Source organism: Dreissena polymorpha, chromosome 14 (assembly GCF_020536995.1).
Source record: "Dreissena polymorpha isolate Duluth1 chromosome 14, UMN_Dpol_1.0, whole genome shotgun sequence".
NCBI classification, from domain to species: Eukaryota; Metazoa; Mollusca; class Bivalvia; order Myida; family Dreissenidae; genus Dreissena; species Dreissena polymorpha.
In genome coordinates, this window is record NC_068368.1 from 51,927,810 (window position 1) to 51,952,904 (window position 25,095).

At 35.2% G+C, this 25,095-nt stretch overlaps 2 protein-coding genes across 2 annotated transcripts in view; both read right to left on the bottom strand.

Moving 5' to 3' along the window:
* Positions 1-589: 589 nt before the first annotated feature.
* On the bottom strand, positions 590-8,812 carry LOC127858699 (uncharacterized). The gene is made up of 6 exons (XM_052395926.1): positions 8,672-8,812; positions 6,511-6,671; positions 4,843-5,045; positions 2,902-3,132; positions 1,981-2,237; positions 590-1,294 (listed from the first exon to the last, which is right to left on the bottom strand). The coding sequence occupies exons 1-6, from the start codon at positions 8,725-8,727 to the stop codon at positions 1,129-1,131; spliced, it is 1,074 nt and encodes a 357-aa protein (XP_052251886.1). The 5' UTR covers positions 8,728-8,812; the 3' UTR covers positions 590-1,128.
* Positions 8,813-22,559: 13,747 nt separating this feature from the next.
* The window catches only part of LOC127857369 (phosphatidylethanolamine-binding protein homolog F40A3.3-like), a 12,414-nt gene continuing 9,878 nt past the window's right edge, over positions 22,560-25,095 (bottom strand). The window contains 4 exon segments of the mRNA XM_052393767.1: positions 22,560-22,650; positions 22,652-22,706; positions 23,141-23,227; positions 24,507-24,649. Of these exon segments, the coding sequence (XP_052249727.1) occupies positions 22,560-22,650; positions 22,652-22,706; positions 23,141-23,227; positions 24,507-24,649 (376 nt within the window).

Here is a 25,095-nt window from a genome sequence, read left to right on the forward strand (position 1 = left end):
GTAGTAGTAGTAGTAGTAGTAGTAGTAGTAGTAGTAGTAGTAGTAGTAGTAGTAGTAGTAGTGGTAGTAGTGGTAGTAGTGGTAGTAGTGGTAGTAGTAGTAGTAGTAGTAGTAGTAGCAGTAGTAGTAGTAGTAGTAGTAGTAGTAGTAGTAGTAGTAGTAGTAGTAGTGGTGGTGGTGGTGGTGGTGGTGGTGGTGGTGTTATTATTGTTCTTACTGCTCTTATTATTGTTTTATCCAATGCGCAATACGCTTATAAAGTCGTAAAGCAATCTTTATTGAGAACGCCAACAATTCTTTGTATAGATCACTTTATATTTAGTATCTCGAGTCATTGTTGGTGATTAGCGTCTTTAACAGTAAAGTATAAAGTATAAAGTGAGTAATATGCACAACAGATTACGAGAAGTATCTTAGTAATAAGCATGATTCAAAGCCATATTTGGAATTAGGTATCAGTGGCAAGTGTCATTTTTACATTTACATTCATTTGTATCATCCATATTGTCAGTGCGGTAAAATATATGGGATTTTTGTATTACGTTCGCAACTGAATATATATGCTATCAAATTAATAAACGCTGCACAATAATGGACATGAGTTTTTATTATAAAAGTCACTAACATGTATGTAGCATTATTTTGTAAGTACAATCAATTGTAACAAATATATATTGTATAGTTCCTGCTTAGACATTCATTTCAAATCTCTAAGTATGATTACTATTGATATACAAATGCCAGATAAACACCGTTTACATTATGTCTTGCCGACAAAACAATTACTTCTTCAAACATTGTATATTCCTTAACTACATCAATGTTACACATGAATTGAGTTCTATACGGTGATTAGTTTTCGTAACAGACCATCGTATCTAAACAAAGTCTCGATCAGGAAAACATATGAGCCCCGCCGTGGAAAAACGGCGCTTACTGCATGTTCGACAATTATCCAACTTAACTGGGTTTTACCAAAGAAGAGACTTCCTTAAAACGAAATCTACCATACAAACTGAGGTTGTCATCCCTGATAAGCCTGTGCGGACTCCACAGGCTAATCTGTTTCACCTCTTTACATACATAAACTCCCGTTATCCCAAAGTAAGGCTCATATATCTACATCGTCTATATAAGAAGGACTTTATCCTGTCTTGTTTCCATGAACGCTATGAACTCTGTGTATTCGCCCCGGTCGGCATGCCGGGGGTCCCGGATGTGTTGCCCTGAATCGTCCACGTTTGTGGCGGACGTTTTACCCGGTTTGTGCGACCACGTGCCGTCACCGTCCAACCTTCAATTAGTATAAATGCAGTTTGTAGCGTTTTCTTTATTATGTGACGTTTATTCCTAGACTACAGTAAAAACTGTTAAATTATACATTACGATTGGAACGCTTTGGGGTATTTACAAATAATAGTTTTATTAAAAAAAGAATTTGTTGTGTTACAAGTCTCATGAAAACGTCATGAGTAACCAATGATAAAACTTGCTACCGATGGACTGATGCTTTAAAGGCGGTATCAAATCTAATAATAATGTAACATTAAGGTGCATTAAGCTATAATACAATATGAATGTTTACTAAGCTTTAAGATAATTTTATGTATCTTGTCATATAGAATTTAACAACTGCAAACTATCAAATGCTTAAAATATTTATAAATTTCATAACGCAACTATTTAATTAACTTTGATTGATTTCATGTATATACAGACAGGCGATCAGTTATGTCTATCCTGCTTACGTGTTTAAGTTTCTATTTGTACATTAAATAACCATCACAAATTCACAATCGACTCTCGATTTACGCGTTTAAGACCTCGTTGTAAAATCAGTGCCTTCTGAACGATATGTGTACAAAAGTATTCAATAACGATCTATGGATAGCGTGCAAAAAGGTGAAGTTCGTTTAGATTATAGTGAATTAGAACTCACATTTAAAATTTAAATTGGTTGCGGCACAAACGTATACCTACCTATACCAGTGGAAGTCGAACGTTTTACTTCCTAGTTTTGGGGGCCAGAACACCAATGCAACCAAATTCCAGTCATGTTCAGGAAGTGACGACATGTTACGCGCGGGAACCACCTGCAGTCCGTCACAAATTGCCGCCACTTTTACGTCATTTCCTGTTAGTTCGTCGGGCATACCACACTCGTCCTTGGACCGGCCGGGTTGCGCAAACGTGTCTGTTATTCGGTTGTTCACGTAGTTGTAGCAGTTGTTGTGCTCCTGAACGGGAAAATATTGTTTGAGCCGCGTCATGCGACAATGCGTATTAAGCTATATGAGACCAGCGTAGCTGCAGCCAAGAAAATTTTCAGCAGCAAATGAGACCACGCGTAATTTTATAGCGGTAAGTGTAGCTATAGATCAGGCTGCGAAAATGAATATGTTTTATAACATTTGACGGGTTAAATAGAACGTCATGAGCACTTGCACTAAAACACATACTAATCTGATTTAAGAAATAGCATAACAATACGGTGATATCAACTTGATACAAAGATGCCTGATAAGTAAATAGTAACAGTTTACTGTCCTATCATTTTGTAAAATATTATGCGAAGCTTTAAATAAAATAACGACTACGCTTGCCGATAAGTAATTTGTATTCGTGCCGATTATATATTACAAAACGTTACGGAAGTAACCACATTTCCTGTTGACCATCACCCCATACCCCCATGTTATATGAAATAATACAATACAATCGCTACGACTCTGTGTTTTTATAATACAATGTAAATCTGTGCTAAAATACTTATCGTGCACTCAAAACAACAACAATACTTTATGTCTGCTCTTATTTGTATACAGTTTAGTTAGATTGGACAAAGTAAGTGATAGCGAGTGTGTGTTAAAACGGCTTTCATTCAAAGATTATAGCACTAACCTGAACAAAGTACGGTCTCCATTTTGTAGGCTCAAATTTTGTCGGACCACGTGGTGGCGGTGTTGTCGTCTGGTTCAGCAGACGCTTGTCGACCCCGAGAAGCTTTGCGAGCTCGTACATGTCGGCGTCCGTGAGGCTGAAGATCGGGTCTCGGGTCGTGGGTTCGTAAAACAGAGACCCATAGTTGTTACCGTACGAGTCGTACAGGCTCCGTTTGCTTCGCTCTGGTCCCTAAAGTCAAGTGAATCAGACCTTATTCGGTGCCACTGAAGTAACGTGAATTAGGCCTTATTATGTATTAATTTATTGACTTGTATTAGATAATTCGATACTACTAAAGTAACGGGAATAAGAACTTATTCGGGCTCCAGAAGTAACGTGAAATATACCTTATTCGGGACTACTGAAATAACGTTAAATATACCTTATTAGGGACTACTTTAATAACGTTAAATATACCTTATTCGGGACTACTGAAATAACGTTAAATATACCTTATTAGGGACTACTTTAATAACGTTAAATATACCTTATTAGGGACTACTTTAATAACGTTAAATATACCTTATTAGGGACTACTGAAATAACGTTAAATATACCTTATTCGCAACTACTGAAATAACGTTAAATATACCTTATTAGGGACTACTGAAATAACGTTAAATATACCTTATTAGGGACTACTGAAATAACGTTAAATATACCTTATTAGGGACTACTGAAATAACGTTAAATATACCTTATTCGCAACTACTGAAGTGGAGTGAATTAGACCTTATTTGCTACTACTAACGTAACATAAATAAGACCTTACCATCGACTACTGAAGTAAAATTAATAAGACCTTGGTTGATCTTTTGACATAAACAACATTTAACTGCTATTCGCATGCGTCATCGTCAAATATATTTGCAGATGTTCTGGGATCAATTAAATAGTAAATATGTATCATAACCAATGCATTAAAATTACTTATTTGTTAAAATCATGCAAAAGTAGCGAAGTACAAAATTTCGATAACTTTTCCTAATATATTGTTTTCCGGAGGCACTAGTTTAAACAGGTGTTTTTTCTTTAACAAATATGTGGATGGGAATAAAAAAATAAGCATATTAGGTACAAAGCACTTATTTCAGTGAATAGCCAGTCCCAAATAAGCACGGATCAATACTATAATCCCGGATCCCCATCCCCCGGTTAAAAATTCGGGTCGATCTGTGGAATTTTGGGATTGTTAGCGTCGTCGGTCTTCAAAAAAGATCTGCACCATGGTGAATCAACACGGACTAACCCATGGATATCAACACAAATCAACCCGGAAGCAGCACGCAATCAACACGGCGCCAACACGGACTGTCCCGGACAATCCCAGTTGAACTAAGTACTATATCGCACCAATTCGGCAGAGACAGGGATAACCCCGGACATACAAACATCTGCACGGTCCACCCCGGACCTACACTACAACGACATGGACATAAACTCAAAATGTGCACCTCTATTAGATACACATGCATATCAAATATGAAGTTGTTACCTTCAATATTGCAAAAGTTATTGCAAATGTTAAAGTGTGCACAAACAAACACACAAACCAACCAACAAACCAACCAATAGACAGGACAAAAACAATATGTCCCCGGCTATAGTGGTGGGGGACATAAAAAGCAAACATACTAGCACATTTGGACGAACGCTTTTGAATTTCAAGTTTTATTCAATGAGAAACGTGTGTGATTTTTGGTTACTCTTTAAAATGATATTCAATCTGTTTTCTTTATAAAATGATTCCTGTATAATTTTATTGTTTGGCAGTGTCTGTAAGTCGTTAACCTATAAAAAAAACACTATGGCGTGGAATTTAAGAAAAGAAAAATGAGTGCATCATTAATGTATGCAACGACGAGTAGGTGGTACACGAAAAATTGTATGTAAGAATACCTGCTGGCCTTGTAGTATGATTCGCTTCGAATGGTCCCTTAAATACTCGTCAACACCGCCCCTCTGCTCGTTTCCTGCAGATGTTGCGAGCAGCTCCATTTCCCAGTCCGGAAATGACGTCACGGACACGTTGAACAGTTGCCCGGATGTAAGGCGTTCACCAGGAGGAACATGCACGAGGGTGAATCCCCTATAACCGAGCCCTGGGAACAATAACAACCTTTCTAAATGGACTCGAAGCAGGGCCCCGTTTGCACCAATATGTAATTAAAGTTAAGATTATGAATTAAGAGTATTAATAAAATGTTATATTTTAAGAGATCCTTAGTCCTGATCCTAACTAGGCATTAGCCATTTAAAATAACACTATGCTGTTTTTAGAGAAAATGGTATGACCAAGTTATTACTGCACAGTTTATTTTCAAACCTTAGATTATGGCTATTTGAGCCTTTTTGTATATACACCTGACTATGACGTATATAGATTCGGTTACAACGAGCCAGAATATTGCATAAATGTGAATCGGTTATACAAAGCTATCAGTTAACTACTTCAGTAAGCTGTGTCTTTTGTTTTACAAATATAATCCGATCAATCCATGTATTTTTTACATAAAAACTAGTACACATTAAGAGGCAGACTACAATTATGTGTAGGTCATGTACGTAATTCCGGCCTGTACGTAAAAAGTCGGCCACCTGTGTAAAATCATGTTCATGATCTTAACGCACATATTTTGTTTTTATTTAGAAAAATCATCACGAAAACCATCTCTATTCTCAATATTTTGCAAATGTAAGAACCATATCACTGTAAACTTTTGTGTTAAAATGTCACAAATATAGCAGGAAATATTTGGCTCGTGGGGAGAGTGATGACATAATTAGTTGCAACAATTATATTCATATAAGAAACAAATATATTTGATAAAATTATTTTTATTTTATCTAATAAACTTTAATTAAAGTTTTACCAATTAATTGTACAAAAAAATTATATAAAAAACATAAAAATCAGAACCTAAATATAAATTTTTAATATATGAATTACCTCCCTTGATAAGAATATTACTAGATTACATGTTTTAATATTATATATAAGCGTTTACTAATAATCAACACTGAAGTCAACTTTTTAAACAAAATGTGTTTACTTTTTAAGCTATGTTTGAAAAAATTGATTAAACCCATTAAAAACAAATATTTTTTTTATGAATTAGCAGTTTCCCATTGTTTATATTTATTAAAATAGGTAGGGGGAGTAACTGGTATAATAACTTCGCATTTATTTTAAATTTAAGTCAAAAATTTTAATAGTTTAAACATTGATTAATACTCTGAAATTGATGACATTTGTCTAAAGATATTGCTTTGTAATTTTATCTGCAGATCAAACTGAAAAGTGGCCGATTTTTTAGGTACATTTAACCTACGAAAATGGATAGTTTACATGTCATCATTTTCTGTTCATCAAGTAACATTCACCGATCTAATTCTATTTAAATTTTCATGCTAGGTGAGTTTTGAACCCAGGATTATATATGTGAAGTTTAGTTTCAATCAGTTGCCTAACACTAAAGATTTTTCTTAAATAGTCCCAAAAGTGGCCGGAATTACATACACGACCAGTAATACAATATGGAAAAAAATAATAAAACCGGCTCTTACTAGTTGGAATGTCCGCATTAGGAAACCGTTTCATCCGAGACAAAAAGCTATCGTATGACCCATGTGTGTCGGGGATCAACCAGCTGGGGTCGGGCCGACCCGAGAACACGTGCATGGTCACATGGATGTGCCACGTGTTTCCGGTCCCGCCATAAGGAATGCTAGATTGTGGAAGAAGAATGGTTATGTATCATTAACACAAAATGTGTATATGACATACACATTGTGTAAAACAAATAAACAACTTAATTGTACACAGTTATATGTTATTAAATAATACAACACGCCTTGCGCTCACATGAAATCGTACCGATTAATGATACATAAATATTGCATGTACACGAATACAGTATCGTGCGCTTCAAGTTGAATTACGCTCATAACGCAATTCATTTCATATTTAACTCACAAATTCCAATTATTGCATAATCATTTTTATAATTAATACGTACAACTGAAAGCAATATACTAGATGTAGTATTTGGATATGAATACTTTTGGTATAATTTCGTGAACTGTATTCGTGAAATGAGATTAAATAACGACAAATCAAAAAGCTAAAATGTTATTGAACAGGTTCAATTTAAAATTTATAATATATGTTAACCTTTTGCCTAGTGTTCGCCCTAGAAAAAGAAGACATACTATGCACGAAATAATCTCCATTCTTTAACACTTTCCACTAATAATTAAATCGAAACGTAAAAAATCCTTTTATAAAGTTGTTTGTAAATGCATTTCATAATACGCGTTCGATTGTATTTCATAATAATATGTAAATTTGACGTCACAGGTGTGCAACATAAATGGTGTGGTTGCAAAACGAAGGATGAGGATTGTTTTCTCAGAAATTCCGTGGATAAAATTGTGAGGGATTGGGTGATTTAAACACAAGTATTTGTCTAAACTGTTCAACACTTACAAGATAATATTCGTTGGCGTTTTTCGTTTGAACGCATATATAGAGACTAATACAAAATCCTGGAAAAATCGACACGCGGAGTAACTTTTGAGTTTTTTAACATGCGAACAATTAAGGTAACTACACAAGTTTGGCTGAATATTAAAAGTAAAACGATTCATCATCCCACATTCGTTTTCGGTCGAGTCTAACATATTGTATCTTTTTTTACAAGTATTTGATAGATTTAATAGTTTCTTACTCAACCCGTATTACATTTAAAAGAGTAGTGGTTATCTATTTTTTTTATTTTTGCTTTTGAATAAAATGAATAAAATGTTCAAATTTTATTTATAACAAGTCTTATCTCATACACTAACAAAAAAATGAACGAAAACAGAACGAAACGAATTAATTTATGCAAAATAATGCTATACGATACGTCATAGCCACGTGGTCAAATGAGTAATACGATCTAACGCGGCGAATTTGCCTAATCCCACCGTTATCAGAATTCATTAAAGCTTTGTAAACTTGTGCAAATACATCCGTTTCATACAGGACTGCATACCTTTAAAATTTACTTTAACCTTTAGCTTTCGTGTTGTGTTGCGGTGTAAAAAAACATGGGTTGAGCTTCGAATTTTCCGTGAACAATTCAACACAATTGAGAACGATAGTTTCGGTGTAAGAATGAACAAGCAATCAAATAAAATATAAAATCGTTAATATTTTTGATGCCATATACACTGACTTGATTAAAGTTGTTATGTTTGTACTGTTTTTGTTGTTTTATTGATAACTACCTTAACTTTTTTCTTGAATTTTATGCAACGATTAAGAAATAGGCTGTGAAAGGGGGGTTTAATGCATGTGCGTAAAGAGTCGTCCCGGATTAGCCTGTGCAGTGCGCACATGCTAATCAGGGACGACATATTCCGCCTAAACTTGTTTTTTGCAAAGAAGAGATTTTAAACAGAAAACACCTTAAAAGCGGAGTGTCGTCCCTGATTAACTAGTGCGGACTGCACAGGCTAGTCTGGGACGACACATTCCGCACATGCATGTAAACCCCTTTTCACAGAGCACGGCTCAAATCTATTACGTTACAATTGAAAAGAAATCCATTCGTTTCGACAACAGCATACCGTGTTGAATTAATAAACGTTTGATTAATTATATAATGTCTTCCTTTAAATTTATCTCATATTAAACATGATATATGATGACTCTTGGTCTACAACAAACGAAAATATCTACCTGTTCACAAAGGTGGTCCCAATAGAACAAATGCAGAGTATTCCCGCGATAAACATCTTCACCCGTCAACTAATGAGCAAGTTATATTTTGTACGGATGAATGTCGTTTATGGTCGCTGCGATTTAAAACAAGAACCAATCGGGTCTAAGCGAGTTTTTATGAGTTTCTTCCGGGTTTAAATAACATAGAGAAACGCCGCCTCGCTCGAATTGTTTTAAATGTGCGATTCATTCAGAAATATGAGCGCCTTTGTTTAAGCTTATATGTTTTAGCTTGTCAATTGTTTTTTTATCAGCTATGGCAATCTGCAATTGAATAGTTAGCAATGACAGTTTCGGATAAAGTTTCGACTCTAGCCATGAATACGTACATAAATCTATAAATAAATGAAATAATTCACTGTTTTATTTTCATTTAGTTCTCACATGATTCTTCTTGTTTTGTTAACCCAACCTGTATGTTTATAATGCTTGCTTGAATTTTAACTATTTAAAATTATAAAAATAAAGCAATGCAGTGTATGACTTCACCGCTTGGCTTAAAATCTTTGCTATTTAAAGTTATATCGATCGTGCAATACAACACTCCGCGTTTACGAAATATTACGCACTGATTCATTTTTTCCGCATGTTCTGCGTTGCACATCGTTTACTCAACGCTATATAGCGGCGTGTTATTAATCGCTAAGCCAACCCGTCTCATGCAAACTTATATTTCCCTAAGTCACCAACCACAGTAACGCAATATTATAAACCAAATGGGATATTTGGGATTTGGGTTATGACTTGCAAAACGCTTTTATGTATAGCCATTACGTCCGAAAGTGCGGTTAACTGTGAAAAACATCGTGCTTCGCTTACAGACAAATACTGTGGCGCATTAGGGCGTTAACGACTTAAAGTTGTACAATAGTTCGGGTGTTAACTACGTGTTGTCTATTTGTGGCGGTAAAAACAATAACGCTGAATGGAGTAACCATGCACACGTACCAACGGGTTTGAAGTCAAAGCTACATTCTTATTATTATAAATAATTTAGAATATGCCATACAATCATACATAAACATACATTTAACAAAATATGTTATTTTAGTTCAGCTTTAGGCCTTGCTAGATGTTGAAAAGCCAATATACGTGTTGTGCAAAACTTTGAAGGGCGTGGCTTTAGCAAGTGACAAATCTGACAAAAAGATACAGTGACCGGACGTTAAGTTTAAAAGTACGCAATCATACGACTGAGAAAATCATCACAACAGTATGCATACAAGTATGGTTGAGTTCTTATGTCTAAATTAAGACCGTGCTCTGTGATAAATGGGTTTAATGTATCTGCGTAAAGTGTCGTACAAGATAAGCATGTGCAGTCCGCACAGGCTAATCAGGGACGACACATTCCGGCTTAACTAGATTTTTGCGAAGAAGAGACTTTCTTTCAACAGAGAATATGATAAAAGCGGAAAGTGTCGTCCCTTATTAGCCAGTGCGGACTCCACAGGCTAATCTTGGACGACACTTTACGCACATGCATTAAATCCCCTTTTTACAGAGAATGAACAATATGTTTTCAAATAGTGCTATATATACTTGATTCTTTAATAAGGGAACCATTAGTTTTCCGAAGCCTGTCGAACAGATAGTAAAAAAGCGAGTCATTTAAAAAAAAAATCATTATCAAAAGTACAATGCACATATATAAAACTATACATATTTATTAAACTGTAGTTTTTATTTCATGGAATGAAGTAATTTAAATAAAATATGATTTTAAATTAGTAACTCACTTCTTTATAAAATTAATATCTATGATAAATCCGCAGTCAAAATCATTTGGATTTAAGGATCTGCAATGACACACATTTTGAGAGTCCATCTTACAGAGGTTTTATGAAACAGCCATGTTAAAGTCCCAACACCAATATGAATTGCTGAAGTGTTTGTATCTTAACAGCACTCACGTTTCAGCATTAAAGACTGAGGATAAGAGCTATGTTAGCGCCCAGAGTAGCATGAGTGCCTGCTGGGGCTGTACGGTTCGTGTTGTGTTTTTCACCTGATTGATCCGAATTCAATCTTCGTTACGGGCGCATGTGAGCTTGGTTGGTGGTTACCGGACAGGTAGGGTTTCCTCCGGTAATCCGCCCTCTACCCCCAACACACACAGCGCAAAACCTCAATAAAATTGAGTATCTTTCATAAAAAAACAATTGTAAACAGTAGCTATAAAATCGAAAAATAATTAAAAACTTCCTGTGTCTAGTTAAGTAAATTAGGTACTAGTGTCGGGACACTCTCCGTGTCGTCCCATATTGCAGGCGCTGATGTACTTCACAAACCTAGAAATACACACACAAACACGAACAAACAAGAAACACACTAATCATGCATGTTTTCGGTAAAAGGTCATTTAAGGCGATTATGTTTAATTGTTCTGACTCAATTTTGCACATGGCGGATTTTTTTTTATTTCGTGTGTAGGCACACACATACCGCTATTCATATGAACAAGTATTTATGGCCAAATTTATAGAATACCCTTTTCAAATAAACTTTAAGTTCAACGGATGAGTCATCTCTTTAAAAGGAAAATGCGGTCGTTGATTTAACGACACAAAGTTGTAAACATGCATTGCACTTAATCGCATTCGTGTATATATCTATTTCAGGCTATTTGGTGAATAGGTGTATACAACCATTATATGCCAGCATGATTAGTTTCTACAGATCGAGAGTTTTGTATAGTTTAACACCTGCATGCTTGGTAGTATGATTGTTTTCATATTACGGTGTAGAAACTTATAAACGAATGTTTGTAAGAAGCACTTTAGTTAGTCGTATGATATCATATTTTAAAGCAATTATTCACATATTGTTCGACGCTCGAGCAAATGTCATGCATGTGCATTTTGTATCGCACTAAAGAATGAAATTAGACTAAAATTAGGTGATATCTGTGTCATTTGCAATGATCATTTCATGTTCGGTCATATAAAACAGATATATTTGCTTTTGATTTTTTGTAGTTCACTTTAACATTTCATTCGTTGTGTCATGTTATAAAAACGTCCGATGCGCGTCGTTCATCTGTTCAATACGTGATTTTTGTTTCTTGATTCTTAATTTCTGAAATGTTTTATCAAATCCCAAAGGAGCTTTATTTGGTCTTGTAATGTTATTTAAACATCGAATACGCGTTGTAAATTTTTACCATACTAATATTTTAATATCCTCGATAAGAACTCGTTTAATAGCATACTGAATAAATCCTAACTCATGTATGGGGCTAAATGTCTAATCATACCTATATTGACATACAGTTATACGGATAATGTACTGATAGTCTAAGAACCATATTGATGTAAGATGCAGATTGCACAGACGTCAGCTATAGAAAGTAATCATATTCTGGAAGGTTTCAACAAACTTCAATCATATTGTTTTATATTTACTACGTGGTTAATTTCGTACAAATATTGAATTCCTTAAACCGTTAAGTGTTTGTACCGACGCATCATTAATTATTTTGCTATTAAAACGTATTTATACATCAGTATATCATTATATCGCAATAAATATTTATATAAATCATAGCTTGTTGTCAATAATACGGTTTACCTTTCAAATATAAATCCATGTGTCTGGACAATGGTATTACTGCGATTTTATTTCCGTCCTTGCAATATAGTGACAACTTCAGAAAAAGAAAGTGTCGGTAAACTGATACCGTTTCTAAAGAACATTCCCACATTGAAGATCGAATACGTGACTTGCCGGTCGTTATGCGGACGCCATATTCACTACACAACGGCGACCTTTAAAAGCTACAGTAGTCGGAATTGCAGACACACTGGATGACCTCGCTGGAATGTCAACATGTGCTGACGACTAACACAATCTTTTTAAAATCGAACGTCGAATACAAATGAAAACCATCATTGCGAGCCACGTTTGTGCATCTCCTGCATCAGTTACAACAAACGTATATATACTGCAATTTTTATATTGAGTACACTGTAAAGGCCACATTTATCCGTACCAACTTGTATGGGACAATATGGGACAATAATTGTAAATATCTAGATAACATAAGCAGATCGCTGTTAATCTGTAATAAGCATATGTAAGCAAGTGCCGTTCAGAAAGATTAAAATTAAATAAAGTTTAAATCGAATTATTAACATAGTTGTATTGTAATACTCATGATGTGAAGGAATAATAGTACAAATATGGGCATTATTGATCAAGTATATTATTGATAGTATTTGCAGCATTATAATGCGCACTGCTTTTATTATCAAAGAAGGAAAGGTAGAATTAAATGTTTATAAAAGTCGTAAAACTTGTATTTATGGTCGTTGAAGGTATATCTTTATTAAAATATCGCTGACTAATATTTATCTCGTACGAGGAAATACGAGTAATTAGATTTTAAAGAGAATGCTTACGTTCGTTATCATGAAAATTAACAAATACACTATTTTACTATGTACATATGATGGTATATGATACAGAAGTAGATGATAGTGTATATGTCTTGCATCATATTTACAAAAAAATTAAGAAATAACACGATACACAACTCGCATGCCCCACTTAACATCGATAAGACAGTATTCATAACTGAAATCTTCACGGAGTAAATGGCATTTTCCCTGCAAAGTTCACGGACCTCGATACCATGAATCAATAAAAGGTATGAAAAAAAAATTATTACCGTGCGTGCCGTTGTATTATGCATCAAAACTAACTATCCAGCGCCGTTTGAAACTTTTGTTTACATACATTTCAACTAACTGACGTTTTAAACACACGAGTGATTTCTTTGGTCCAATTCAAAGGTCTGTCTTTACAACTGGAGATTTTATTCATAAATACTGTATGATCGTTGTCAAGTATGTCAAGCGAATTGTGTATCGTGTTTTTTCTTAAATGTTTACCAAGCATTCGTAGAAATATAACAAGATATATACATGTCCAGAAAGGAAATTCATTTATGCGTTGAATAAGACCAGGTTCATGAAAATCGCTGAAAAATTGATGAAGTAATGGCTGGTCTACGCGATGCTTCCCGTTTTCGGGTGATTTCGAGTTGGATAACTTGTTATATATATATTTGATGGTGAAATTGTTTTTTCAGAAAAGTTGATTTTTCGTTATTATAAGATTATTTATCATTCAAAATAATGTTTTCACTAATTAATATCATATCCACACGATAACCACATGTGCTCAAGATATAACGTTTAAAGCTTGCGTTGAGGAACGTTTGACACACTAATACATTTGCCTGTTGGTCAAGAAGTAAACTGCACCATTGTAAGTAGACTACTTCGCAAGTTTGAATAACGAGTGCAATGTGGGGATTATTGTACGGGCAGAAGAAAACTAAATGTTCAACAATATTGTCACACCATCTTGAGCACTTGTGATACTGTTCCGCGTATAATCTTGATACCATACGGTCTATCGCTCTATTTAATGAATTCATTATGGGCAGCAACTCTGGATGAGTTTTCAGATTGCACAAGGCACATTTGGTTTACCGTCCTTCGGCAATAACTCGGACAAACTTGGTCTTTAAGTGCATATTAACGAGTACCTGGTTTCTCTGGACGGATTAGTCACGTGTCTCATGCAGAGCTCCAGATAAGGATTTAGTCTAAAGGGCATGACACCCCCTGATATTATTTTTAAAGCGTATTTCCTTTTTTCAGCCATAAAGGGTATTTAGAAATATTAAGGGTTATATTCCATTTCCATAGAAAACTGACAAAGTGAATCGCGTGTTTACTCTAGAAATATTTTTATTTGTTATTTATATTATTAAATGCAAACAGAATGAATTTAAAATGACGATATGAACATACTTTCTTTTAAAATATCCCCGCAGGAGGCGCTGGTCGCTTAAAACGTCCCTTATTTGATCCACAAACATGATGGGTCGTCATTTTTATGTCCCCCACCACTATAGTGGGGGACAAATTGTTTTTGCCATGTCTGTTGGTCTGTTTGGTCAAACTTTAACATTCGCCATATTTTTCGCAATATTGAAGATAGCAACTACATATTTGGCAAACATGTGTATCACATGGAGCTCCACATTTTGAGTGGTGGAAGGTCAAGGTCAAGTTCATCCTTCAAGGTCAAAGGTCAAAAAAAGAAAGACAAAAGTCAAAGTGGCGCAGAAGGGGACATAGTGTTTCTGACAAACACATTTCTTGTTATTACAAGCTTATTTTGATTGACTTACTTTTGATTCAAAGATTAACTTACACTTGAAACTCAACTGGATTATTGGTTAAACCGGTTACGCACTTTAATCGATTTAGCGTTTTGGTACGTACTGGGTCGATTTTCAATGCGTTTTTTTATTTTGTCAATGCGTAAATACGCACATACGCCTCTTATACCTCAGTCACAAATGGACATCGATCACCGTCTGATCAGCGGCCAACGTATCTTTCCGCTCATCGCACTGGCGACCGGCCGATGATCGCACGGGAAAAGGGGCCAATTTGAAGCATCGGGCGGCGTCCGGATTAATTTTAAGTCTCACTTAAAATTTTACCCGACGTCGGGCCCGGGAAGGAATCAAGTTGAGATCGAAACAAGATCACCGATCAACGCACGGGTAACGGTTGGCGATCGCCCGACATCGGATTCATTGAACGTGTATCGGCCAAAGTAAAAGTATTTCCCAGAGGCATATGCATCGGCCGGCGACCGTCTGATTTCCAGAGGGCCTCCACACGATGCCCGACGGACGCCGGACGATGCTCGTTATGATACACGTACAATGAATCCGATGTCGGGCGCACGCCGGGCGATAACCATTCGTTGATCGTCCGATATTTGTTCGATCTCAACTCGATTCTTTCCCGGGCCCGATGTTGGGTAAAACAAACAGTGATATAACAAATTAATCCGGACGCTGCCCGATGCTACAAAATGACCCGATGTGCGTGCGATCATCGGCCGGCGCCAGGCCGATGAGCGGAAAAAACGTCGGTCGCTGATCGGACGGTGATCGGTGTCTATTTGTTACTGAGGTTTTAAGCTTTGTAACTAATCAGACGGCGGAAGACTCCGACATGTGTCCAGTCTCCCCGATACCTGGAGATCGGACATATCGGCCGGCGACCGGATTATTTGTGAGCGAGGCATTATCTAGAGCTCTGGTCTCAAATGGCAAATAAATCTATTAATCATTCCAATCACTCAATTATTATTTAACCTATTTTACCTTAATAATGCCTTATATTTTTATTTATAATTTTCAAATTTCTATTATCATATTTATATTTAAAACTGTCCGATAGTATGCATGATGTTACATTACTTTGTTAACAATGCTCACGCTTTATCTCGGAATATTTGTTTGTTTCGTGTGTACATCACTTAAGCCGACGTTTTTAAAATCAGAGAGAACTGGTTGTTTCACACACAAAAACAAAACAATTACTAAATTCACACACATTACATTGTTAAATAAACGTATATTCAGAGATATTTTCGATTAAGTGAATAGTTGAAAGAATAAGCGTGTTAGAAGTTATCGAGTAAAGATTGTCAACTGGATCGTTTACAACAGTGCCCGCCCCATCATTGCGGCAAACAATCCGGTAGTAACGGCTACCAGGGACACTGTCACGTGACCAACTCTGTTGCAAAAGATGGACGTCCCCTTGTGATAACTGAAACATATTTTGTATTATTATACGATACAAATTACCACTGCATCAAAAACATCTCAGAAGTTGATTACTTACTTTCATTGACTCTGATATTCGCGAAAGGAAAACAATTTTCGTTGAGAGTAAGGCAGACAAAAACAGATTAAACATTTACATTGCTTTAAATTTGTTAGTAAATGGTCTCTGGTCAAAAACCTATTCAAAATGCGTCAATACACTTGGAACCTGCGCCGACAATTATATAGTATTGTCAAGTTTGATTTAACAGTTTAACAATGAACTACGGCGTAGACAGGTGACAAAAGTAACTGTTATGCTTACCGCCATTGTTATGCACTTGTGTACATGCCACACATCCGCTCACCCATGACAGGGACAAATTTCGGGAGCAGCTATCGGCGGGAGAGGTGCCCGTGCAGACGTAGCATTTATACGATGCCACTTGTTTAAGATTGACTATAAAACAAACAGTACAACAATAAAAATCATGTCTACTCGACACCAATATGCGTTTTCAATGGCTTTGAATAAAGTTAGATGTTCAGAGATGTGATACATCCTGCACGTGTTGTTGCTCAGTGTTGTTCAATGAAATAAGCTATTTAAACAAGAGCGACATCATCGCAATGAGTCGCTCACCTATATTCGATTTGGTACCCTTTATTTATATGAGGCGCGTTCTGAGAAAACATGGCTTAATGCATGTGCATTAAGTGTCGTCCAAGATTAGCGCTAATCAGGGACGACACTTTGCGGCTCAATTTCAATTTTGCTAAGAAGAGACTTCATTTAAACGAAAAATGTCATAAAAGCATAAGTGTCGCCCCTGATTAGCCTGTGCAGACTGCACAGGCTAATCTGCGATGACACTTACGCACATGCATTATGCCCAGTTTTCTCTGGACGGGACTCATATAAGCTCGTATAATGTTTTAGATTTTGCATACAAACAAGAAGACCTAAAAATTAACATAGGGGCGTGCCAAACTTTGATCATGTCAAGATTTAGATATTATTATAAGAAATTTGGAAGAATAGCACTGTTCGACTTTACATGCAAATACCAAGCACCATAGTGGTAAAAATTTGTAACGATAATATTTGCAATGCTTCTATATACTATGTGGCCCACTGGACCGAGGCCAGTTTTTACTCCAGGGGAATTTGAATGCGCTCTGTTCTAGGTCACTACATGATGCTTTCGACCAAATCTGGACTAATTAAACTTGTATAGTTTGCCAGATATACATATACAACATCTTTCCATTATTGCAAGGGCAATTTTGATCCTAGGGCATGATTATACCATACTTTGGTAGATGAATATAATCTGGCATTACATACCACATTCTAAACCCATAAGCCGTGTGGCTTAAGAGGCGTATTTTTTACCACATACACATGGACGGAAAAAGACGTAAGCTCCCGATCGGAGTCCATTTCTACCAGAGGGCATGATTTTGAACAAACGTAGTAGTTTTTTTACACATACATAACATGGTGGTGTTGCCATTTAGGAAAGATATGTCTTCTATAAACAAATAAAGAAAACAAGGTACCTCCAGTTACCCCCATGGCGAACATAGTTTTGACATCAATGTCATGATTTGAACAAACTGTGATGAGGACCACTACTCAATGTTTCATTAAAAAGACTAATCATCTGAGTATTGCTTGTTTCAGGTGAGCTTATTATGTGGAAAACATGTACATAGTCAAGTATGATTGCACGGGCATGATTTGAATAAACTAGCCAGAGGACCACTATATATTGTTTAATAGCAAATACCATACATCTTGCCTTTACGGTTCTAGAGCAGACATTATTTTTAAATTTCACTATATACATACCAGGAAATATAAAACAAACTTTTTCGACGGGGGAAAATATTGACCTCATGGACATATTTCAAATAAACTAGATAGAGGGCTAGTATATGCTGTTATATAAGAACTTCCAAATCTTTGACACTTATTGTTTCTTATGATGTAATGAATGTTTTGTCTATTGTCAATCTGGTAAATATGTTAATCCCTGGGCTGGACAAATTTTACCCCAGCGGAATGAATTGATAAGTCGGAGGTTACACAACATCTCTCCAAAATAAACTGAAAAATAAATAAATAAAAAACGAATGTCAAGCTTGAATGTAAAGACCCCCCCATACAAATATTACAGTAAGCAAAATACAAATATACGAATAACAACTATGCAAGCATAGTTTACTTTTAATAACAGTTAATATATACATAGTTATGAATTATTGCTTAAGCAACAGCAAGCGCCATTAAAGAAAACATTTTTAGCCTTCCATATTTTTAAAATCGGAGCAAACAGAAGACCAATTGAACTGAGTTTTTAAACAAGTAGTAAAATTCAACAGAAGATCGTTTGACTATAAATCTTTAATAGGCGTTCCAAAATCGATTTGAGATGAAAAGGACAATTATCGGCATTACAATTGATTAATTATCTTTGTTTTAAGTTCATTTTACATAAGCTTTATTAGTGTCAAAGGAGCATGTGTAATCGTTAAGCCGTTAACTGCCATGCATAATGACACTAAAAAAGGGCCTTTTTCAATGACACATATGTTACGTTTCAAATGAATACGTGTAGTGTTGAGATGTTGCACGTTAATCCTAACAATATTATGCGCGCACACATGCTTTGATAGTTAGCATAATACTTCATAGTTATACAGTTCACAAATATACTTATCGACTAATGTGTCGCACAATGTTAATGTTGATTTCCAAATAATAATGTTAAATTATGCGTAATTAGATACTTATTAGATAGTTTATATATATACTTAGTTTTTTCTTATATCGATTGTGTGTACCATTTCGACGCTTAATGATAATTTTTTTTTCATTTGTATGAAGCCCTTTTAATTATTATTTTATTTATCAGTTTTTATAATCAATAAATTGTCAATTATAAACAAAAATATATGAAGTCAATAGCAAGATGGGTCATTTTTAGGAAAACGAAACTTTATTTGTGTTAGATGTAAAACGATTAACATGGGTAGTTTCATCTGTAATGTTATGTTTACAAAGATGTTAACATAGGATTTAATGCAAACCATTTACAATATTTTACCAGATCTGTATGTTATATTAATATTGAATATCACATTTACCCACCGTCAAGCGTGCAAACTATGGCGAAATATGTCTGATGATCAATTTCAATTTGGTATGTTTATGCAGAAAAAATCACATTATTCAAGGATGGGATCCAAAATAATATTATGCCTCCAAAAAGGTTTGCAAAGAAAGGCAATGCTATTATGTTATTTTAACAATCAATAGATGGTATCAAGGAGGTAGTACAATATGTTACAGACAAGCTATAAACAATTGTTAGATTCAAGTTCAAACGGGTATGGATAGGTTCATTATAGTTGATTTAAGCATTCCTTAAAGAGGCATCGTCCCGAGCTAAAGACACTTTCAAAACAATCACAACCCCATTTAAATTAGCACTCATTCCACAGTGATGGAGCTTCATAAAAAATACTCTTACAAGTTAATAGAGTAGTCTGAGTGCTTCATGTCCTAATAACTCCACAGTTCAGTATAATTAAATAATTGGCGACAGTAAAAAAACCTTTATCAATAGCGTTTCTTTAGCTACAGTTCTTTTTAATCGAATCTACTACTGACATCTAATTTCTCGTGCCCGGTAGGGGGGAACTTTGTAATTTCATTATTTAAACAAACATAATCTGATTTCAATAATAAGTTAGGCAACGCTGAATAAGTACTGATACAATATGCCTATACGCATATTAATAAACAATATCCATATTTTAAAGTTGATCATGAGTGTAAATCAACACAATACAATGATAAGAACATCGTTGTTCTGGTAGACAGACGCGGGTCGTGTTGTGTTCGGGTTACAAACAGTCGTAGTTGAAGTATTTAAATGCACTGTGTTCTCAATTGAAATGATGACGATACTATGATTTTTCATTTTGTATTATATAATATAAAATGTCTTCCAAATAAGATTGACCTTTTTTTGACTGTTCAGGGGAATCACGGATTAAAGGTTCGTAAACTCTTACTGTTAGTTGCTAATGCATTTGACAGGATTGTATGAGTTGTACCCCTTACACTGTAAAGTTTCTGGCGTTTCGCTTGTTTCTATATTTAATTCGTATGCGCAGTGTGATTACGAAAGGGAATGAGTATTCAACAAACACATTTTAATTATTTATTCATTTACACGAACAATATTCAAGTTTGTACTTAAGAGATCTCCGGAAAGTTTACATGTACACAATGTTTGCGCATGCGACGACGTTGCTGTGAAAAACTGCACAGTTTGCCATTTTGGGTTTCGTAATAGTGGCCTGGGCCACGGTTGAGCTTTCCTGAGAGCGGCGGGGAACGGGCGGCTGCAAATCCCAATACACCTAAAATCTCATTTAAAAGTTTGATTGCATTAAAGTAAACATTATGCTTACCTTATATCATAACGTTAAGACGAATCGATAGAGAATGCGTTTTGTCTTCAACAGTTTTTTTATATATAATTAAGCGATTTTCTTTGTAATTGATTCAAGCAACTGTATGAAAAGATCAGGTGAGTCGCCAGTATTGTTCAAGAAGAAATGTCTATGATTTATATGAGCTTTCTAGTTCTTCCACTTGTATGATAATCCTCAACTTTTAAACAAACAATTTAAAACGCTTATGTCAATATTGACACCACCATCAAATGTCAATTTCAATACCCATCTCCAAACGGCCGTCTCCAATCTATTCGGTGTGAAGGTGTGTTCTTCGATTAATTTGTCGCTGCAGTCCATTCCTGATTCAAGGCGTTCATAATGCAAGCGGGTGCTACTCTGCCCATTCGCAGTGCAAACAACTTTTTTTCTCTATACGATGTTTAAAATAAGTGATTATTTGTATCGTCTTTTCGAAAGCTGTTGCAACATGTATGTTAACGTGTAAAAGCTGGGATCAGCCAAAATCAGCGGAGATCCGTACATTTTTAATATCAAAATTGGATTGTTTTGCAGATGTTTAGGAAAATGTGGTATGATAAACCGAAAAGCAGGCTACATGTCCCACTCGTTTTGTAATATATAAGGCTCGGAACGAATAAAAATAACGACTCGGCAAGCATTGCCGTTACATTATTCTAAGCCTCGCCTGATATATTACCAAACGATGTGACAGTCATCTGTTATTCTCTATACATCGAATCGGAAGAAGAACAGTGGATAAGCCCTTGGATGACGACGCTTCACCTATTTTTAATGACATCATCATGTATTTGAAATACACGCTATCTGTGTTGCCTTACTTATGTCTTCACCTATGCATTGTATAACTTAATTGACTGGTATCAAGTGGTCTTAATTGAATATTACTTTTTCATTCACCGTATTTAAAAACTTAAATTAAGTAGTCTTACGTATAGCGGATCAGTATGACATCATGAGTTCTTATATAATGCAGTATCTATTAGCTATATCGTTATTAATAATAGTTGCCTATATTCTAATATACAATGGACTGTTCTTCTTTAAGTGGTAACCGGACTATTCTTACGGATATCGGGATGAGGGAGGAATGACAGGGTTAAATATGTTGTTCGTCTGTGGTTCTGTTTTAAATGACAATCAAATCATACTTGGTTTCGTTTATTGACAGAAACATAATGCAAAATATCTCTATAGAACAGTAAAATCCACTTGATGCGCACATGCGCACTCAATGATTGTGTTAAGTTGCATATGACAGAAATGACACATTGCACATATTTTAATTTTATAATACTTAAAAAAACTGCTATTATCGCATTAGGATTGTGATGTACTTAAGTCCATAATTATTTGTTTTAGCATTGTAATTGATTCGTTTATTATAGACACCCACGACATTCAATACATTGAAGGACTTATATTATCATGTTTCACCTTATCGTTTAAATAGTTTTTAAACATGCGCATTTCTAAAATACGTCGTTTACTAATGTAGTTATTATCGCACAAACCGTAACGTTAAATATATAGTACTATAATGACAATATCTGCACAAATGAGTTAAAATAATTAAAGTATTTGTACCAAATTCGCTCTAATAAATGTTGCCACTTACTGCATCATGGGCTTACATCACTGAAATATATATCATTTACATTTAGTCATCAGCCATGTAACATTTATTTATTTCGCAAATTGTCCAACTCCCAACTGCTTGTGAAGTTCCGGTACGGAATCGTCATATTCCGCCTCAACGAAATTACCACCAATCAAAAACCAAAGAATGTTTCGCTGCAAAATCACGTGCGTTGAATCTGCGCCTCCCCTCCGCTTTCATGAAACGAAACAAACCGAGACAAATATCAACCACTCAACTGTGCTGAAAGGATTATATAAGAAATTCGACAAAAAAATAAAAATGTTATTTGAATGGTATTTCAAAATCCTATAAAACAATACGTGCATATTAAGTTTAACTGACTGACTCGTTAACATATAACATCCAACAAGTAACTGTTTTACCAGGATATCGGTGTTGTTAAGAATGTTTCCGAAATTCAATAATTGCTTTTACACAGATAACTGTACTGTTTTATATCTATTTGGAATTCGAAAAAAACTTAATCATGATTCTGTGTTCTTTGAAATGCATTCTAGATCCAAGAAAAAATGTCATGATCATTAGTGTTTATGAATGTATTGAAATCCAACAAAACGATTACTAAATGCACGTGTAATCGGAATTATCAATCCGCCAAGTTTACCTATGTTATTAGGAATATGTTTCAAAGTCGAGAAGTCCATTTTTCCAGCAGTTTGTTTGAACAGTAGAAACACGTATCTATGGAAACCTGTCCAAAACACAAGGAAGGATATCAATAAAGTCATCAGCGATAGTCAACACTGAAAACTCGAATAAATAATTCTAATAAAAGCTGATTAAAAGTGTATAAACACATAGTCATACTATCTTTTTACCATGTCCCGCTAATAATAATTTAAGAAGCTCAAGGGCGCAAGTAACATTCTTTTATAAAATTATGTTTATCGCAAAAAAAGCAATACACTTACAGCTGCTCACAGGCTGACCGAGCATTCAGAAATGTGTCATAGATTAAATGACAAACGTAAACACAAACACAAACGAACGTACAACAAAGAAAATATACTAATACTAGTTAAGCTTATTACGAATTTAAAATCTAGATGAAGACTCGTATTTACAGTCTTCACGTCGGTGATCACGTGTAGATGTATTGGTTACCTCTCCGTCAAAATGTAGCCTCTCTGTTCATTCTCGGCTGCTTCTCTGTTATAAACATGAATAATGGATGATCTAAATTCACAAAACAGATAAGAAAATCTGAAATTAAAACCCGTAAACACATTTGTGCATAAAAATAGGTGGTCCATGAGTTGAAGCATATATCCAGCTACAGATTCACAGTATTCCGCAGGTCCAAACACTTATCACAAACTCTATCGAATATGGAATGATGACGAGGGTTGTGGAACAATCGTGCATACATGCCACTTTGATGACTTTTTAACATAGCTTTTCCGTAATATGTCTAATATCTAATGTCATTGATATCATCTTTATGATCAAAACTTTACGTTCAATGTGCGCTATATAGTGATTTTGTCAATTTTACTTTAAAAATGCCAACTTTCGCTTTCGTTGTGGCACGGAAAGCCTCTCGATTGGCTCACTTTTCTGGCACGGGAAGCCTATTCGTCGATTATATGTAGCCGATAGCGTAAGTCCAAATAATTACGTTAAAAATCCCTTTCGCCTTTGATATTTACATCAAATATTCTGACATTAAAGTTTTTACTATCAATACTTTTTACAAGTGTTAAAACTCATTTTACTTAGAAAAATAACAATGTAAATCGCCGAGAATGAACTGAGAGGCAGCATTTTGACAAAGAGGCCACCGATATGCATCTACACCTCGGTCTTGCCAACTGAATTTGAGCGTTCATGTCCCAGCCGGCGACGCCATTGGGCAATTGCCATGGCATTGTTTCAAAGCCCGTTCTCCCACCATCATAATATTACTTCCATTGTGTGCAAAGGGCGTACATACACACAAACACGTTAAGCTTTGAAATATGTATACGAACCTGAACCTTCAGGTGCTCCGGCCCCAATGTAGGCTGCCTTCACTTGCCCTTTCTGTACCTCGTTTCCGGGGATGTTTACCACGAGCCAATGAAGGACTGGGGACTCATGTGGATCGGGGTGTGCCCTTGATGGGAAATCCGATCTTGTGTTCGGTAGGATTTAAATATAAGTTCAAACAGTAAATGTGCATATCGACACTTTTTCACCTGGTATAAACATGCATTTAAATAAAGCTCATCCGAACAAATTAGTGTTCAGAGATAACCTGTATGCACTAATGATAGAAGTCATACTGTTTTAAGAAAACTATTTTGAAACATATTAATTCATCTAATAAATTATATTTCTCAGAATTTGTTGAAGTAAAAAACCAATTATGTAGAACAGCGAATTATTCATCTCATTATTTTACGTACAACAGTCATGATAAATTGTGAAAGTGATGCTATTTATGTAGAACACTGCATTCTTTATCTCATTATTTTATAACTAAGTGTCAATACCGATGTTAAAGGAACATAATTATAATATATTTATAATCAATAATTACAACTTCTGTCATATTCATATGAATGCTGCAATCTGATT